General features: G+C 43.4%; 1 protein-coding gene and 1 long non-coding RNA gene across 5 annotated transcripts in view; both read left to right on the top strand.

Annotated features, from left to right (window-relative positions):
• EFEMP1 (EGF containing fibulin extracellular matrix protein 1) overlaps positions 1 to 19302 on the top strand; it is a 267037-nt gene extending 247735 nt beyond the window's left edge. For all 4 annotated transcript variants that reach the window (XM_083733617.1, XM_083733618.1, XM_083733616.1 and 1 more), the window contains 5 exons: positions 7332 to 7451; positions 11282 to 11401; positions 13788 to 13911; positions 14025 to 14220; positions 15326 to 19302. In XM_083733617.1, coding sequence (XP_083589743.1) covers positions 7332 to 7451; positions 11282 to 11401; positions 13788 to 13911; positions 14025 to 14220; positions 15326 to 15484 — 719 coding nt within the window. In that variant the 3' untranslated portion in view covers positions 15485 to 19302. The remainder of the gene's footprint in view (positions 1 to 7331; positions 7452 to 11281; positions 11402 to 13787; positions 13912 to 14024; positions 14221 to 15325) is intronic.
• Positions 1 to 19302, top strand: part of LOC310842171 — a 170973-nt gene extending 151671 nt beyond the window's left edge. The window contains exon 2 of the long non-coding RNA XR_014562961.1: positions 17863 to 19302. This is a non-coding gene — a long non-coding RNA (uncharacterized lncRNA). The remainder of the gene's footprint in view (positions 1 to 17862) is intronic.
• Positions 19303 to 19644: the final 342 nt, after the last annotated feature.

Below are 19644 nucleotides of genomic sequence, written 5' to 3'. Positions count from 1 at the left end.
TTCCTAATGTTTAGGTGGAATCTTCTTTCTTGTAGTTTGGAACCATTGCTCCGTGTCCGCTTCTCTGGAGCAGCAGAAAACAACCTTTCTCCCTCCTCTATGTGACATCCTTTTATATATTTGAACATGGCTATCATATCACCCCTTAACCTCCTCTTCTCCAAGCTAAACATGCCCAGCTCCCTTAGCCTTTCCTCATAAGGCATCGTTTCCAGGCCTTTGACCATTTTGGTTGCCCTCCTCTGGACACGTTCCAGTTTGTCAGTGTCCTTCTTGAACTGTGGTGCCCAGAACTGGACACAGTACTCCAGGTGAGGTCTGACCAGAGCAGAATACAGTTTGCCTTTCATTTGAGTGAGTCACAGAATTCTCTGTGTAGTCTCTTTCCTCTGGTTATAAAGTCTGCAGTTTCAATGCATACAATACTAGGAACCACCTCCAGTGTTAATAAATGATAGCAGGGCTAGCGGAGGACCTCTGTCAGATAGGACCCAGGCACCTTGGCTGTCATTTCCTAGCTACATAAATCCTACATAAATTGTCTTGACTCTGCAAAGTTAAGCCTACCTGGTGAATTTGCCTAGATACAACGTGAGAGAAGACCCAGCTTTGTGTGAAGAGTAAGGCTGGGGCAGAAATTTGATTCAGTTGACATTTAAAGGCAAACTACTAAATTACACTCTCTGAAACAATACACAAACCAAAACACAGCTCTCCTTCAACATTCGCAGTTCTATGAATTTTGCAGTGCTCTTCTCCAGCCAGGTAATGTGTACAAAAATTCAAATGCTAGGGTAAAGTGTATCTCTGTTAGAAGAGATAATATACCAGGACTTCCGGAGGTGGCGCAAAACGGCAATGGCGGTCCTCTTTACTTTGTGAAGAGGGGCTCCGCGAAAAAGGGTCGTCCGCTGCGGCAAAGCGGAGACCCATCAAGAAAACCACAGGCAGAGCGAGCCTGTGGCCGTGGGACTCGGCGGGCGCCAAAAGCCCCCCCAGAAACGAAGAAGGAGCTCCGTAAGGGGCTCCGGAACGCGAAAGGGGGAGCGGCGCTGTGAGTTCATCGCTCTTTTCGTGGATGCAAAGCCGCGCTGCTGCTGCTGATGAGCGCCGACCTTTCTTCTTGAAAACATCGAAATTGGCTGCTACATACCCGTGAGTAAGGGGAGCTAAACATCGGATTAAAATTTGGGAATTTGGTTGAAATTCGGCTGAAAACGGGAGGCGAGTAACAGGAAGTCCGTCTCCCGATCTTGCTAACCAGATTAAAGCAACTGTTCAGAAGAGCGCTGAAGCGCCTAAAAGGGACTGTAAAAGCAAAACGAGGGTGTATCTGACAGACTTTGTAGTGAAAAGACAAGCAGGAAATCTTTGCAAAATCTGTGGATCTTATTCTTGGAACCTTCTTCCTAATTTTGAGCTATGCGGAGTTAAAAGGGACAACCCAGCTGTCGGGCTGTCAGTGCGCAAAAGAGAACTGTCAAACTGCTGATACTGTTATTGGAGTTTAAACTGATACATAGACTGAGACACTAACGTTTAAACATTGTTGCTGGGACCTTTCTTGACACCTTGTGGCTTTTCTTCAGGAAAAAGAAAGCCCGGGGAACCTTCCTTTTGTGCTCTGGAACTACTAAAGATTTAACATAGGGAATATAAGAACTTCAATGGCGGATAAGAGTTCTCTCCTTCCTTGAAACTTTGAAATACCCCCACCTAGAGGATTGTGGAGACATAGAGGCCTGGGAACTGTACTTTATTGTGATTCTCTGTGGTTAAATTGTTTACACTCTGGACTTGTCTGACTTATGAAACAAAAGAAAATTTGACCTTGAACAGAGGCAGGTGTGGAATGAGCGGCTCAGGGAGAACAAGAGCAGCTAAAGCTAAAGAAAAAGAAAAGAAACCAGTGCAACTTGTTCAAACAACCCTATCTCATCAACGAAGATCATCCGTCCCAACTGTGCTGACAGCACAGGAGGTGGAAGTTGAAGAGCCTGCTGCAGAAGATATGGCAACTGGAGGATCTGAAATAGTCCTGAAACAAATTTTGGAACAACTGGCAATTTTAAACCAAAAAGTGGACAATCAATCATCAAAAATTGACCAAGCTACATCCTCTATTAGTAAATTATCTGAGCAAGTTTCTCAGCACACTCAGGCAATTGAAAAATTGCAAGGGGCAACGACTGAAAATTATAAACTTGCTGTGGAAGCCAGTCAAAAAGCAGAACAGGCGAACAAAAAGGTTGATGAGATTAAGGGGGAAGTAAGGCCTCTGAAAAGACAGGTAGGGGAACAACAAGCCTACCTGTCATTGGTTGAATTGAAAAGTAAGGAAAATAATCTCAGATTAAGGGCCATCCCAGAACTGGAGGAAGGAAATCTACAGGGATTTTTAACACTTTTGTTCTCCAAATTCTGGGGGATTGAGGAAGATAAGGATTTTAAAATTGTGACGGCCTTTAGACTGGGAAAACTGATAAAGAAGGATAAGTCCAGAGACTGTTTGGTTATTCTGAGATCAAGAGAGGAAAGAGACAAGATACTAGGCCTACATTTTAAAAAATCTTTGGAGATAGAAGGTAAAAAGGCTGAAATTTACAGAGACATACCCAAACACCTTCTGGATCTTAGGACCACTTATACAGATTTGACCAAACTGTTGAGATACAACACAATCCCTTATAGGTGGGAGTTTCCACAAGGACTATCCTTTACCTACAAAGGAAGGAAAGTAAGAATTAAAACACCGGAGGACCAAGAGAAGTTCTTACACGACCACGAGGAGGACCTCCAGAAAGGAGCCGCAGCTTCTTGGCCACCACCACCACCGGGACCATCTCCAAAGCCTACACCGTCTGGATCTGGACCAGCATTACCACCTCCGGGATCGGAGGGAAACCTAGACACCCCATTGTAGACCCACCAATTAGACCAGGATGTCGCTGCAGCTTCTTAGTTGGAATATAAATGGCGGAAATTCTCCGGAAAAAAGAAGAAAAGTATTTCATATTTTGAAAAAAGAACAATTGGACATTATTTGCCTGCAAGAAACACATGTGACAAGGCTCCACAGAAAAGTGCTAATTAATAAAAGATTAGGCCAAGAATTTATTTCTTCGGATAAAGTTAAGAAAAGAGGAGTGGTGATATATGCAAAGGAGAGCCTGTCACCGAAATTCTTATTTAAAGATGAACACGGCAGAATTTTGGCGATTGAAATTCAGACACAAGGAGAAAAAATTTTGATATTAGGAATATATGCTCCAAATGAAGGAAAATCGGAATTTTTCAGGAAGCTGCATGAGATTATGCTGGACTACTTAGACTACAACAACATCATCATGATGGGTGATATGAATGGGGTTGTGTCTGTAAATATGGATAAGTCGCAAAGTGCTAACATAACAAAAGATGGCAGACTACCTAAAACTTTCTTTGAAATGACTGACAATGTGGACTTAATTGACATATGGAGGGTTAAGAACCCCCTAGGAAAAGAAGGGACTTTCTTTTCTGAAGCTCATCTGACTTGGACACGAATCGACCAAATATGGATAACTAGAGGACTGGCACCCAAGACTAGAAAGGTGGAAATCTGCCCAAAAACCTGCTCCGACCATAATGCTTTGAAAATGGAATTGAGACTAAATACAACAGGATCCTTCAGATGGAAAATGAATGACACCTTACTAAGGGACGAGAAGATTGTTAAGAAGGCCCAAAAAACTTTAAAGGACTATTTTGAGATAAATTTAAATACCACTGTGGAAAAAAGAATAATCTGGGACACAAGTAAAGCAGTTATGAGAGGGTTTCTTATACAACAAAATACGATCAAGAAAAAGCTCTGGAATGAAAAGAAGGAGAAGATATTGGAAAAAATAAGAGATGGAGAAAAAAAACTAAGATCCAGGCCCAAGTCGAAGGAAGTGCTGAGAGAAGTGAAATTTTTCCAAGCACAATATTTGAAATTGATAAATCAGGAGGTGGAATGGAAAATTAAACAAATGAAACAAAGATCTTTTGAATCAGCAAATAAGTGTGGGAAACTGCTAGCATGGCAGTTGAAAAAGAGACAAAAACTTAACACAGTTACAAATCTAGAGATTGAAGGGAGAATGGTTCAGAAACCCGAGGAAATTAGAAAGTGCTTCCAGAGATATTTCAAAGAACTCTATTCACAAGGGCCACAGAAAGACTCGGAGGTGGACCAATTTCTCAAAACCAATGGATTACAGAAAATACCTCAGGAAATGAGAACAATCCTGAATAGTAATATCACACAGCAAGAAATCGAAAGTGCCATTCAGAACCTTCAATTAGGCAAATCTCCAGGCCCTGATGGACTTACCTCCAAATACTATAAGGTTTTGAAAGACTATTTGATACAACCTTTGTTGGAGGTCTGTAACCAGATTATGGAGGGGAGGAAGACACCGGAAACGTGGAAAGAAGCCTACATCACATTGATACCTAAACTAGAAACTGAAAAGACCCAGCTTAAGAACTACCGCCCTATCTCACTCCTAAATGTGGATTACAAAATTTTTGCAGACATTTTGGCAAGTAGGTTTAAAAAAGTGCTTAATGAAGTGATCCATAAGGACCAGGCTGGCTTTCTCCCTGGTAGGCATTTGTTTGGCAACACAAGAAACATCATCGATATTTTGGAACTTTTACAAACGAAGCTTAACACTAGAGCGGTGCTAATCTTTATTGATGCGGAGAAAGCCTTTGACAACATTTCCTGGGTGTTTATGAAGAAAAATTTGGAAGGGATGGGAGTGGGGCGGGGGTTTGAAAATGGAATAGAAGCAATATACTCAGAACAAAAAGCGAAATTGATAGTAAACAATGTGGTGACAGAGGAGTTTAAAATTGAAAAAGGGACACGGCAGGGGTGCCCTCTATCCCCCCTATTGTTTATTTCAGTTCTGGAGGTGCTATTGAACATGATTAGAAAGGACCGGTTGGTACAGGGAATTGAGGTCGGAGTGAAACAATATAAATTGAAAGCATTTGCAGATGATCTGGTATTAACATTGCAAGAGCCAGTCCCCAGTACTAAAAGAGTGTTAGAATTAATTTCTGATTTTGGTCGGGTGGCGGGATTTAAGTTGAACAAGCAAAAAACTAAGGTTTTAGTAAAAAAACTGACAACTACAGAAACAGATGAGTTCGTGAAAGAAACAGAACTAAATGTGGTTAAAAAAGTAAAATACCTAGGGGTGTATCTGACCTCCAAAAATTTGAATTTGTTTAAAGATAACTACGAGAAATGTTGGTCAGAAATCAAAAGAGATTTGGAAACGTGGTCAAGACTGAAACTTTCCTTGTTGGGCCGAATAGCAGCTATAAAGATGAACGTATTGCCAAAAATGTTATTTCTGTTTCAGACCCTACAGATCGTGGACAAGGTGGAATGTTTTGGAAAGTGGCAGAAGGATGTTTCCAAGTTTGTTTGGCAGGGCAAAAAGCCCCGAATAAAGTTTAAAATATTAACTGACACGAAAGAAAGAGGGGGATTTGCCCTGCCAGACTTGAGGTTATATTATGAATCTGCAGCCTTCTGCTGGTTGAAAGATTGGATCTTACTGGAAAACACTGATGTCCTAGATCTGGAAGGGTTTGACAATGCTTTTGGGTGGCATGCATATTTGTGGTATGACAAGGTTAAAGTGCACAAATTGTTTAAAAACCACATTGTTAGGAGAGCAATTTTAATGGTCTGGACAAAATATAAAGACTTATTGGAGAGTAAGACTCCGAGGTGGCTCTCACCGGTGGAGGCCAAGGCACGTAAGAGACCTAACATGGAAGCCAATTGGCCTAAATATGGGGAAATTATTGAAAAGATTGGAGACAATTGGAGGTTGCAGAGCTTGGAAAAATTAAAAAACAAGGTGCGAGATTGGTTGCATTATGCACAAATTCAAGAGGTCTTTAAAGTAGATAAGAAGGTTGGATTCCAGGTGGAAAAATCGAAACTAGAGACAGAACTGTTAGAACCAAAAAGTAAACTACTTTCGAGAATGTATAACCTGCTGCTTAAATGGAATACTCAGGATGAGACAGTCAAATCCGCCATGATAAAGTGGGCGCAGGACTTGGGGCATAACATTATGTTTGAAGACTGGGAAAGGTTATGGAACACCGGAATGAAATTTACGGCATGTAGTGCCTTGAAGGAAAACATTATGAAAATGATATACCGGTGGTACATGACCCCAGTCAAGCTTGCTAAGATATATCACCTGTCTGATAATAAATGTTGGAAATGTAAAGAGGCGGAAGGGACATTCTTTCACCTCTGGTGGACCTGCCCGAAAGTGAAGGCCTTTTGGGAAATGATTCATAATGAACTAAAAAAGGTACTTAGATTTACCTTACCTAAGAAACCAGAGGCCTTCCTCCTGGGCATGGTGGACCAGAGAGTGCTTAAGAAGGACAGAACTTTTTTTATGTACGCCACTACAGCAGCAAGGATCTTGATTGCAAAACATTGGAAGACACAAGATTTACCCACACTGGAGGAATGGCAAACGCAGTTGATGGACTACATGAAATTGGCCGAAATGACTGGCAGAATCCGAGACTTGGGAGAAGAAACAATCGAGGAGGACTGGAAAAAATTTAAGGACTATCTGGAAAAACACTATAAGTTGTATGAATGTTAAAAAAATGCACCTTTTAGGAAACTCTAGCTTCAGTAATGCTAAACTAAAGAAATGGAAATTAAGGCACAGGAAGTCTGAGATAAGAATAAGGAAATAACTTTATTGTGTTTAAATGAAAATGTACATGATTCGGGTTATAATACATTTGAAATTGGGTAACATGATAAAATGAAGGATACAATAAGTAATGAAATAAGTTAACAAATTGCTGATGTTATGTTCACAGAGAATGCAGGGTTGGGAGGATGTGGGGAAGTCCAGTAGATTTGGAAAAAAGAACAAGAAAATTTGTAATCTTCTTATTTCACTCTTATAACATGCTCTTTATTCTTTTTTCTGTATTTTACAAACTTAATAAAAAATATTATATAAAAAAAAAATAGAAGAGATAATATACCAAAATCCATTCTATTAGGGAAAATTGCATTGCAAAAATATGTGTATTGGGAGAAAATGCATACAAAGATGTGTTGGGGGGGGGGTTTAAAAGAAAAAAAATGCATTAAAATGCAGGCAAATTTTTTTTAAAAAAAATCACAAATTGCTGCAGAAATGTGAAAAACTGATTTTTAAGATTGGAAAAAAATGAAGTAACAAATTGACAGATCTGTCCAGCCCTAGTAAAGGCCTATCATCTTTCCTTTTTAGACATAAATGAATGTGAGACCAGCAACCCGTGTGCACAACTGTGCTACAACACGGTCGGATCTTTCATCTGCCAGTGCAACCAGGGCTTCGAATTAAGCCGGGACAGAATGAATTGCGATGGTGAGTGACTGTTGGCCACATTGGTGGTTCTCAAAGGACATGGGATGGTAGGAGGCTTTTAAGTTGACTTTGGGCAGTGCAATATGGGGGGGGGGGGTAGAAACATTAGTGACTCCAGATTCTCCATCATCCTAGTCAGAGGTTTCTAACCATCCCCATTTGTTTTCTCAGTAGTCTTCTAATGTTTAATGTCCACGGTCATCAGGTACAACCACAGTTAAGCACCTGGAAATCCCACTGATTTCAGAGGGCGAGCTAAGCAGTCACTGAAATCAATCCTGATGGGGCTTCACTTTGCACTGAATTGTGTCCGACTTCTGCAGAACATGGGCTTTGCATGCACAATGGTCTGGTTTGCATGTGAAGAACCTGTGCCCCCCCCCAGGTGTTGTGAAACTATAACTCCCATCAGCCTCAACTGATCCTCAGGGACGATGAGAGCTGTAGTCCAGCAACATCTGGAGGGCCACAGGTTCCCCAGCCCTACTTTAAACGATAGTTAAACTATAGTTTAATGAGAACGTGGTGCATGCTGCTGAAATCATGTGCTGTTGCTCCTCTCCCGCCATGGTGCTGCAGAACAAACCACAGTCTGGTTTACTGTTGCATCTGAACCCTGTGTTTTGCTTCTTTTAAAACAAATTGCAAGCAGCAACCATGGTTTGTTCTTAGCTTACCGCTCATGGTTTGCTTGAGGGAAACAAACAAAGAGCCCTGGTTCAGATATAACCCTATGCCAGGCCATGGTTTGTTTCCTGGCAGTGCAGCAGCAGGACAGGACCGAATGTGATTTCCACAGCACAGGCACATGAAACCATGGCTTATTTTAACTATGGTTTGAAGTGACGTGAAAATGAGGACAACGTCTCAAGCTTATTTCCTGGCATCTCTGGTTAAATGAGAGCCAGTGTGGTGTAGTGGTTAAGAGTGGTAGTCTCATAATCTGGGGAACCGGGTTCGCGTCTCCGCTCCTCTACATGCAGCTGCTGGCTGACCTTGACCAGTCACACTTCTCTGAAGTCTCTCAGCCCCACTCACCTCACAGAGTGTTTGTTGTGGGGGAGGAAGGGAAAGGAGAATGTTTTTTTTTAAAAAAATAATATTTATTAAAAGTTTCCAATTACAACCAAATAAAAAACAAAACATCCAAATTTAAAATCTTGTTTTCCATAACATCTTTCCAGGACTTCCCCTCCCCTCCCCCTCTTGTATTCCAATTCTTACTTATAAATTCAGCAATTTCTTATCCCAAATTTTGAACTTATTGTCATTGACCCAATTTAAAAATATTTTCCCATCTCCTAAAATCGACCTGTTCCCTTCCACGCGTTCCCCCCTTTAACATACATTACAGATTAGAATATAATGAAATAAAATATAGTTTAACACCCTTTGGATTCCAAATTTCCCTCCCCCTTTTCCCGGTTGCGTTCCCAAAATTTATCAACATCTGATGTCTTCCTGGAGCTCCCACAATTTATTTAAGCCATAGCCCTTTACCAGTCATCTTTAATTTCGAATGTCCAATCTTGGAAGGAGTCTGTCTCAAAAAGGCCCATTTTTTCCATCCAGATTTTTATACATTAGGAGTAAAAACTCCAATTTTATTTCTTTAAACCTTTCGGGTCTGGATGTCCCAAATGTTCCTTCTTTCAACTTTATCCAATTCTTGTTATTCTTGTTGTTCTTGTTGATCTCTCTCCTTTTCTTTTCTTTTTCCCCCTGTTTTCCTGCACAAATGTTCTAATTCCAAAAGCTTCAAATTCAGCTGCAGAGGCTCTGTTATTCAGGAACGAAACATAATGCCAAGTCCCTTCCATTTTTCAATAGATAAGTCTATTGTCTTCTTTAGTATGTCAGCCTCTGTAGTCAAAATAGTGTTCCATTTCTGCAGTTTCCCAGGAGATAGAAAGTTCTATTCAAATTCCATGTCAACAACTTGTAATATCCCTCGGCTCCTCTAGGTGGGTTGCAATAACTCAGTTCCCTTCCAGATCACCCCAATCAGTCCAAATAGCTTGTTATTCCTTGTTTTAAACAATTTGTATCCAATTTATAACAAATGTAACCGGCAAAGTCCTTGTAACAAAGTTCTCATTTTGTTCTTCTGCTTTGACAGCTCTTTGACAGCTGTCAAAACCTCTCTTTGTCTTCTCCCGGCGCTCTCACAAAACGCTCCCAGGGTTCTGGGGGGGGGGGGTTACTTTTAAATCAATTCCACTTTTCTCCTCCAGCTCAGTCTTATAGTTTTCCGTCGCGAAATTAATATCTTTGTAAAAATAGGGTTGCACTCGATCTTAGATGTCAAATCCTTTGCTTTAACTCCTCTACAACGGGGGGGGGGGCTGACTTCCTTTTTGCGCCTCCCCCGCTCGCTCCGAATTTTTAAAAATTTGTTCCCCTTTTTAGTCCAGGTTCCAATTACTCACGGGTTATTCTTTTAGGTCCAGATTTTCAATAGAAGAAGTCAGCACTCTCCGTCGAATGGCATGCGGCTTCGCTCGGCAGGGGAAGCGGAGGACTCAAAGCACCACCCCCCCCTGTCACCCGTTCCGTAGCCTTTAAAAAGGCTCCTTCGCGGGCCGGGGGGGAGCGCAAAAAGTGCCAGCCGAGTCACCATGTCCATGGGTTTCAGCGCCCATGGTTTTTGAGGGTCCCCGCGTCGCCGGCGCGGTAGGACCCAGCCCCTGCCGAGCAGGCTCCCTCCGGAGCTCGGAGGGAGTCCGCCATTCGGCGATGGCGCCAACCCGGAAGTGGGGGAAAGGAGAATGTTAGCTGCTTTGAGACTCCTTCAGGTAGTGATAAAGCGGGATATCAAATCCAAACTCTTCTTCTTTTTAAATGTTCCCAAATACCAGAAATAATATTGAGTCCGTCTCAAAGGCCTGTGCTCAAGTTGTGAAAATGGTGGGGTGGCAGCATCTTGCCACTCTTAAAAAGTGGTGCATTGTTGGGGAAAGGTCAAGAGGGCTTATCTGTGAGTCACCTGGCTCGGGGGTTCCCTCAACCCTCCAGAGCATATTTAGGGGATGCAGAAGGGCAAAGAGGGGGGCTATCTTATTGCACAAGCAGACCTCCTTCTGTGCAGTCAACAACTTAGTTGAATCCCGCTCTGTGAGATATAACAGAACAGGAAGAGCTTCTTGTCCTAACCCTATAACTCTTATAGGGTTGTATCCAGCAGAGTCGTTGCATGAATAAAGTGACTTCTGCATGTGCAGGAGAACTTCCTATCCTTCTCCTCACCTCACACACAAACACTCTAAATCCACTTCATGGTTTCCTTGAACCCTTCAGAATAGATGTTGTGGGTCAGGATATAGATGAAAGGGGGGAGAGGAAGTTCTGTTGTCTAAGCAGAAGCTCTTCCCCTCATGCAGTGACTTAACCGGATTCAACCCACAGTTAAAACTGAGCAAAACATTTACTAGCAATTTCCCCCCACTTCAAATGGCAGGTGCTTTTCTGGGGTCAAAAGCCCTGGTCACTTTTCTCCTTTTCTTTTCCCCCTTTTTGATGCCTGCACATGTCTCAGGTGGTGAAGACCCTGCTACTGGGTGTGGTTTTTTTAAAAAAGGAATTAAGATGCCAGAATAAGAGGCAGAAGCATTGCCTTCACTCTGATTGGACATCAGACCCCAGATTTCATTGGCCAATGCTCCCTGCCCTCAATCTGTTGCTTTGTATTTTTATCTTATGAACCACCCTGGCATCTTATGATGAAGTCGTATAAATATAGAGGTCAAATAAATAAATTGCAAGTTTTTTTTATTAAAAAACAAACAAACCAGAGGAAAATGTGGCGTCTAGCAGATGTCTCTGTTTTACAGATGTCAACGAATGCGGAACTTCGAACTACATTTGCATGTATCAATGTGTCAATGAACCAGGGAGGTATTCTTGCCTGTGTCCAGATGGTTACCAGTTAATCAGAGGCAGAAACTGTCAAGGTAAGCATCTTTCTCTTCTGGCACTCCTGCCGCCTTGATTCTAACATATAAACCAATATTGATCTGTGGGGTAGGAAGAACCACACCTTCTATATACTGCATAGTATCCCTTTACCGACTTTGTTAAGACAGTCGTCCATGGTTTTCATCCTCCATCAACTCATAGAACCTTATGGAGAGACACTCTCATTTGATTGCCTTTCTTGGAACGTCTAAAACCATCACCCACTACTTTTCTGTGCAACCGCTAAGCTCTGTTTTCCTTGTATGGGCATTTTTGTTACTTGAAATTAAAAATCAATAATAATAATAACAACCATTTTTAAAGAGTCTTTCATTGTCTTGGGATTCTTCCTGTAAACCTCTTCAACATGGGCAGTGCAAAATGTCCCCTGTGCAACTTGCCACCAGCACAGCAAATCAGGGGGCAGATGAACCTTCTTCACTCCCTGTAGGGAACTGCAAAGATCCAGGAAGAGGTGGAGGAGATATTAAGCATCTTACAGACCACAGTACATGATTGGTGGGCTCTGTGTAGGCCTGGTTTAAGATGAATGGAAGTCCTGCATGCATGAGGCTGGCAGCTATACGTGACGGGCGGGCAGGTTCCAGACTTTGGGGTCTACTTTATTTTTTCACTAGAACCCCAAGATCTGCTAACAGAAGCCAGGTGACTTGGTGGGCAACTGGATCTGACTCATGGGCTAGAACCTTCCCTTGTCCACTGATTTACTGCTGAATCACAGCAAATGGCAATCGGCTATTGTTATGTACTGAAGTTCTCACCCTGGGCCAGCAGGGGGATACTGTAGATAGTTTTCACTCAGGTCCACATATGCAAATAAAGGGTTGAAAGTGACGTTCAGTGATTGGATAGTTACAGAAAGTTGTTACAGTTGCGTTGTACTGGAGCTCTATATAAGCAGGCTGGCTGAACCCTTCAGTTCAGTTCAGTTCTGGCCTGTAATTAAACAAGAGCTGTTTGAAGAATCGCTGTGTCGTCTGATATGTTCACCCACAACTTAGCAGCTATTCTGTGGATTAGCGTTTGTTCCGATTCAGCAGTAAAGAGCGGGTTTTTCTGGGGAAAGTGGTGGGACAAATGAACAACCACTCAGACCCAAGCTTGGAAAGCACGGGGCAAGCAGAACTATGGACAAGACCTTTGATAGGGGGAGCCACAACCCACCTTACATCGTTATGACATCCAGTGATATCAGTTTAGTTTTGCCCCAGCCCGGTGATCATCAGCTTGTGGTAACACACAGGCAAGCTTTCTCAGTGCCATCGTCAGGATTGTGGAATGCACGTCCTTCTAAAATAAGAGAAGTCATCAGTATTGGCATGCCGCTGGCTCCTGTTTAGGCAAGCATTCTCCTGGATCTGAACTTATGATGACATTGTTTTAACAGGGGTTTTTTAACTGTTTTGTTGCATTTTTAAACTGTGTCGTTTAATTAAAGATGTTTTAATGTCATTTCATATTTTAATTATGGATTGATTAGATAGTTTTAAATCACCTGCACTCAAAAAATGTACACTGAACTGCTGATCTGCTACAGGGGGCATGTTCAAGGTGTTATTATTGGTATATCAAGCCCTTTACAATTTGGGACCGGTTTACATACGAGATCACCTTACCCTCGATCGCTTCGATCAGTGGAATTGGCACTACTACAAGTGCCACCTAAAACTCATTCCACATTTGTGAGAACCAAGTCGTTTAGTGCATCCTTTTCAGGACCTGCTGAAGACATTTATACTTAGACGAGCCTACCCAAACACTTAAAAAGTTTGTACAAGTTTTGATTTTTTATTTTTATTTTTGGCCTATTCTATTGCAGTTTTAACTTTTTGTCTGTTTTAAATTGCGGCTGTAAAATTTGTAGTGATAATGATATCCTGGGGGGTGGATAAACTGCTTTTATGTTTTTTTTACAATCATGCAGTATATCAATTTTATGAATAAATAAATAATCAGGCCACAGGGCTGGAAGTTTTCTACTGCCAGCTTAGTAGAGGCAGCTATCTGCTGCAGATTCAAGTACAGTGGATGCTCGGGTTGCAAACGTGATCCATGCGTGAGGCATGTTTGCAACCCGCAGCGTTCACAACTTGCGACCTGCGCATACGGGGGTCGTGATTTGGCACTTCTGCACATGCGCAAAATGCGATTTAGCACTTTGACGCATGCACAAGCTCCCAAACCTTGAAGTAACCCGTTCTGGTACTTCCGGGTTTGGCGCCGTGCGCAACTGGAAGTTGCACAACCCGAAGCAACAGTAACCTGAGGTATGACTGTACAAAGACCTATCTAAATTATAATAGTTCAGGGGTTCTGCCAGCAAAGCTCTAAAGGTTCACTTCTTTCGCATTCCTCTCTTAGATATCAATGAATGTGAAGTGGGCCATGAATGCCGGGAGGACGAAATGTGCTGGAACTATCACGGCGGATACCGCTGTTACCCGAGGAACCCTTGCCAAGAGCCTTACGTGCTGTCGTCTGAAAAGTAAGGGGAACCGCTAAGAGATCTTTTAGCAAAGCCTCATTTGCAACGTTCAGAGCTGCAAAGCCCGCAGGTGCGAGGAGTTTGTTTTTCAGTCGTTGTGGTTTGTCTTACAGTCGCTGCGTTTGCCCGGTGTCCAACCCCCTTTGCCGAGACCTTCCATACTCCATTGTGCACAAATACATGAGCATCCGCTCAGAAAGAACGACTCCGTCCGATATCTTCCAAATCCAAGCGACCACGATTTACCCCAATACCATTAACACGTTCCGGATCAAATCAGGAAATGAGAACGGAGACTTCGTCCTGAGAGTGAGTATTTTGCCAAGTTCCGCTAACAAAATTGGACTCGGCTCGCCTGGGTTTCCATAAAGCTCCCATAAGGGCAGCAGCATAGTGCGGTTTGCCGGCTCCTGGGTCAGCACATGAATGAAGCCCGCTGTGCCAGCCCAGCCCTCGCTGCCAACACTGCCAGAGCACCACCCCCATCAGAGACAAGAAGGGCCACGCTGCCCCACCTGTCCCCCCGCAGGTGAGAGCCCAGCTGCCTGATGCAGCGAATCTCACCTGCACCCTGACACCCATGGGTGGGATGAGGAGGACGCAACAGTCATGCGCCCGTCTATTCCAGCTCACAAAGTGAGGTTAGGATCGAAGGCACATGGCTGTTGCATCCTTCTCACACTGCCCTGCCAGCCCGGAGCAGCTTTAGGGATATTTTTAAAAAATAAAATGAATTCAGCTCTGCAACTGGGAGGGTAAGAAGGCACTGATTTTCATTCCAACATGTGTTCATCATCATCATAATCATAATAATAATAATAATAATAATTTATTTATACCCCACCCATCTGGCCGGGTTTCCCTAGCCACTCTGGGTTGCTTCCAACACAATATTAAAATACAATAATGCCTCAAACAAGCAGTGAGGGAACCGCCAGAAGGCCCTCAGCGCTGGACCTCAGTGTCTGGGCAGAACAATGGGGGTGGAGACGCTCCTTCAGATATACTGGACCGAGGCCGTTTGTCGCATGCAGCCTTGGGGCTGTTCTGCTGCAGTTCAGCTTCTGTCAAAGACAATGTTATTTGTCTCACTCTCTGCTGGGGGAAAATTTTACATAATTACCATTACATTATCCCACACCATTTCAGTGCAAAGGAAGTGTGATGCTTATGGAGTAGAAAGGAATCCGTTACCTATTGTTTGCAGACATCAGCAGCAAGAGTCCCGATTATATTTGCTGGACAAATGTCCGTTCCGGACATGGGGCAAATAAGTGAATATTGGCAATTTCCACTCTCTAACATCTCTATCCATAGCTCAGTGAAAACACTGCTCTTTGAAACTTACTCCCAGGTGGGTGGGTGGAGCCAGACATTTCCTGGTGATAACTTCCAAATCCTTATTTTCTTTCAGCAAACAAGCTCTGTGAGCGCAATGCTTGTGTTGGTAAAGCCGTTAACGGGACCTCGAGAACATATCATTGACCTGGAGCTGCTTACCGTCAGCAGTATGAACTATCGGTCGAGTTCCGTGCTGAGATTAACGCTAATTGTAGGACCATATCCCTTTTAGCCTCTGCAACTAAGCCACTCGCAAGCACCCACAACAGCCAAAGAAATATTCCCTTAAATGAAGCACTTACGACTTTATTTATAGAATTTACAGGGTGTGTTTGTTTTGGTTTTTTTAAAAGGGGAGGGGAAAGCCCCTTTATTAAGGAAATTAGTACTTGTAACCACGCTGTTATGCTTATAATTCAAGAGTAGGATATGTGTTTCAGCAATATAACCTGGGCATTGCGAACCTTCTGTATAAAGACGGCATTTCTCCCCACCCGATTCCTTGCGCACGTAAGTCACACACCGACTGCACAGCAATGCTATTCCCACTGGGAAGAGTGGGGTCGTACCCACTGGCTTTGCCCCAGACCCTCATGTGTTCGATGGAAGTGGTGGAAGAGCGCTGTGCGCATGGAAACCGCACATGCGTTGGCTCTGTGGGCACACCACGGAGGACCCCAATCACAGAGGCTTTCCAATCGCATGAAAGAGTTTGCATGCATAACTGGGGTCCAGCCACACCTTCCACTGAATACACAGAGGTTGGGGAGGCAGAAGGAGAAGGCCAGAGTCCAAAATCTCACCCCTCCCTCCCCCAATGTGTTCAGTCATCACAGTTTGGACATGAAAATAGGGCTATAATTTCTCATTTTCTTTCTAGAATAGGAGGACATCACCTTCAAATACAGACTGTTTTATCCACACAGACACCCCCCAAAAAGTAAAAATTAGTTTTGACTGAGAGCTAACACTTTTCTATTGCAGTCATACCTCGGGTTAAAGATGCTCCAGGTTAAATCTTTTCAGGTTGCGACCCGGAAGTACCAGAAAGGGTTACTTCCGGGTTTTGCCGCTCGCGCATGCGGAGACGCTCAAAATGGCGTCTCGCGCATACGCAGAAGCGGCGAATCGTGACCCGTGCATGCACAGACGCAGGTTACATTCTGCTCTGGTTGCGAATGGGGCTCCGGAACGGATCCCGTTCACAACCAGAGGTACCACTGTATGAGATCCTGGGTTGAATAGTGTTTCACCTATTCCCACTGATTTTTTATGTGGAAATGAGCCCAGCGCAGATGATGTTCTTCTGTTTGCAAGGGATGCCCTACTTACTTCAATGGAAGAAGCCCAATTTCAAGTACAGTGGTACCTCAGGTTAAGTACTAAATTCGTTCCGGAGGTCTGTTCTTAACCTGAAACTGTTCTTAACCTGCAGCACCACTTTAGCTAATGGGGCCTCCTGCTGCTGCTGCGCCGCCAGAGCACGATTTCTGTTCTCATCCTGAAGCAAAGTTCTTAACCTGAGGTACTATTTCTGGGTTAGCGGAGTCTGTAACCTGAAGCGTATGTCGCCTGAAGTGTATGTAACCCGAGGTACCACTGTACGTTCATCTGTAGACGTGGGTGAAATAGGGCTGCTAGCATACCCAAGAGCTTCGGGAGACCCAGCCATAGAGGACCACTTTTGATTTCCCAATGACGTTTAAAATCAGCGGGACTTGAATGCACTTTGTACTGGCTGGACAGTGTTCTTGGGTTCAAAAGCCTGGTAGTCATAGAATCTATGAGGGAGGGGATCGTTTACAGACCAAGGGCCACAGCCCTTCATCGGAAGCCTCCCAGGGGCCACATGGCAGTGGTGGGTGGAGCCAGCTTCAAAAGTGGGTGTGCCCAGAGGAGAAGGCGAGCAAAGCAACAGATGCGACTCCTGCCTTTGTACAGCAAGACAACTTTTCAGCCATGCAGAGATCTGTGTTTTTGATGCAGAAACTCATTCATATGCCTCACCGTCCTCCACTGAGGCATTATCGCAGTTCAAGCGTGCATTTCAGCGAGGCAAAAGCACTTGGGCAGGGGGCAGAGGTGTGGCTTGAGAAAAGGGTGTGGCCTAGGCAGAGTCCCAAGAGCCTGATATAGGGGAACGGAGGACGACATTTGGCATTCAGAGTGTAGGCATAGCTGTCAACAGTCCCTTATTTGGCGGGAAAGTCCCTTATCCCAGCGCTGTGTCCCGCTGTTGTCCCTTATTGATGATGTCCCTTAAATTTTCTGGGTTACAAAGGAAGCAGCTCCTCTCCCTCCCTGCCTGCCTGCCATCCAGGAAGGAGGGAGGCCCCAACTGTGTTGCTGGGGGGTGGAGCTTGCATGCCTTGTGCCAATCAAATTGGCCGCGTTGCCTGGGAACTCGCCTTTGCTCAGCACTTCCCAGTGGAGAGGTGACGGTGGTTTTCCTTGTTGCATCCCCTTTGCCGGGTTGCTGCACTGTGGGAACCACCACTTGAGGCTGCTTTTGGCTGCTGGTTGACTAAAACCCCTTATTTTGGCTGCTGATCCCTTATTTTCAAGGCTGCTGGTCCCTTATTTTCAAATCTGTAAGTTGACAGCTATGAGTGTAGGTTTCCCAATCCTTGACGTAGGTGTTGCTGTGTATTCAGTGGTCTGTGTTTGCCTGACTTTGAGTCTTGACTAAGGATTCTGAGCCCCTGTGTTCTGATTCGATATATGATATCCAATCCCAGAACATTTAAGTGTTTGGGCCTCTGCCATTGGCCCTTAAACTCTGAGTTATGATTCGCAGCTTGGAAGTTTAGACTGCCAATCACATGGGGAGTGGGAGTGGCCCAGGCCTTCAGAAATGTATATAAGTAGTTGCTTTGCCCCTGTTGTCCAGTTCTGTAGTTCAATAAAGGTTCTTGCTGTTATCACTGTGTCTTGCCTCGTGGGAACCCACCTTCACTTCAGGTGGTTTATTGGTACATCCCATTGTCCACAAACCCACGTTGTGCACGAAGTGCTTCAATCAAAACAGGCCGTTCAAATGATCAACTCCTGCCCAGAAACCTATGTCCCCACTGTGGAAGGACGTGTGGATCCAGAACTGACCTCCACAATTAATGAACCTAAGTTAGTCATGCCCATTAATGTCACTGGGTCTACTCTAGCACTGGATACAACCCAGGGAAATGAATGGACCTCCCTAACCTAGGTATATCAATTTCAGCGGGTTTACTATGAGTAGAAATTAGTTGGCTACAACCTGTTAACGGACACACCGTTAAGACCATCTAACACCGTTAAGAGATCTAACAGTAAGATAGCTCGCCCACATTAAACGATATGGATAGAGGTTATAAAAAAAGAATTAATTCCTGAGGCACCTATTTTTTCTCTCCTATTCGATTTTTGTGTTCTTGTTCTTTAACTGATCTGGGATTAATGAGCACCATAAAGAGAAAATAGTTCGCACTGGGTGTTTCCATACCACTTGTTACCATTTTATCTTTTCCAAGAAAAATGGGACATAAGGAAGAAGGTTTGCCAACAATGAGTGAAGCTCCCAATGGAAAGACAACATCATTTGGAGAAATGTTACTGCATGAGTATTGTTCCTTGTTTCTTTCTAGTTCCTGAGCAAAGGAGGGGTGGGTGGGGGAATATATGTTTGTATACTAAGATCCCCCAATTGAAAAAACAGCTGCTTATACCATGTTCTCTTTTTCTTTTTAAACCATTTTTGGCTTTGACTTGTGTTGGGTTTTTTTTCAGAATTTGGGATCCAAGAGCTGGCTCCCCTTTGTTAAACTTTCTACAATACAGCAGTGCCTTACTCATCCTATATATCTGTTTTATAACTCAGATTTGCAATTCTAAATGTACAGTGTTCATTAAAAAAAAAAACAACGGTAGTAAAACCTGGAACTGAATACATCCCTTTGTAATATGTAAAACCTTCTGCTGTTTCTTCATCGAAAAACCATAATGAAGTCTTTGATGTACAATTTTTTATAAAAAAAAATAAAGAAATAAAGAAATAAACATGTTTTTAGTGGACTTGCTTTGTCTTGCGAGTTATTTTATCTTAAAAGGACAGCTCAAAGAAACCAGATCAGCAGCTGGGATATGTCAGTGGATTGTGTTGCTAATGTGAAAGAAACACACAAGTTTACATCAGCTGCACATCTGCCTGTGACTTCGTGGTGGGAGAGAGCATCTTCTCTGAATCATTCAGAAAAGGGACAATTGAGAACAGGCAGGAAAAATGCTTCCTGTCCATAGCTGTCAAGTGTCCCTTATTTGAAGGGACAGTCCCTTATTCCAGCGCCATGTCCCGCTGCTGTCCCTTATTGATGGATGTCCCTTAAATGTCCCTTGAAGGATGTCCCTTAAATTTCA

This window comes from Podarcis gaigeae (assembly GCF_964106915.1).
Source record: "Podarcis gaigeae genome assembly, chromosome: 3".
Taxonomy (NCBI): Eukaryota; Metazoa; Chordata; class Lepidosauria; order Squamata; family Lacertidae; genus Podarcis; species Podarcis gaigeae.
This window is presented reverse-complemented; position numbering and strand designations above follow the sequence as displayed.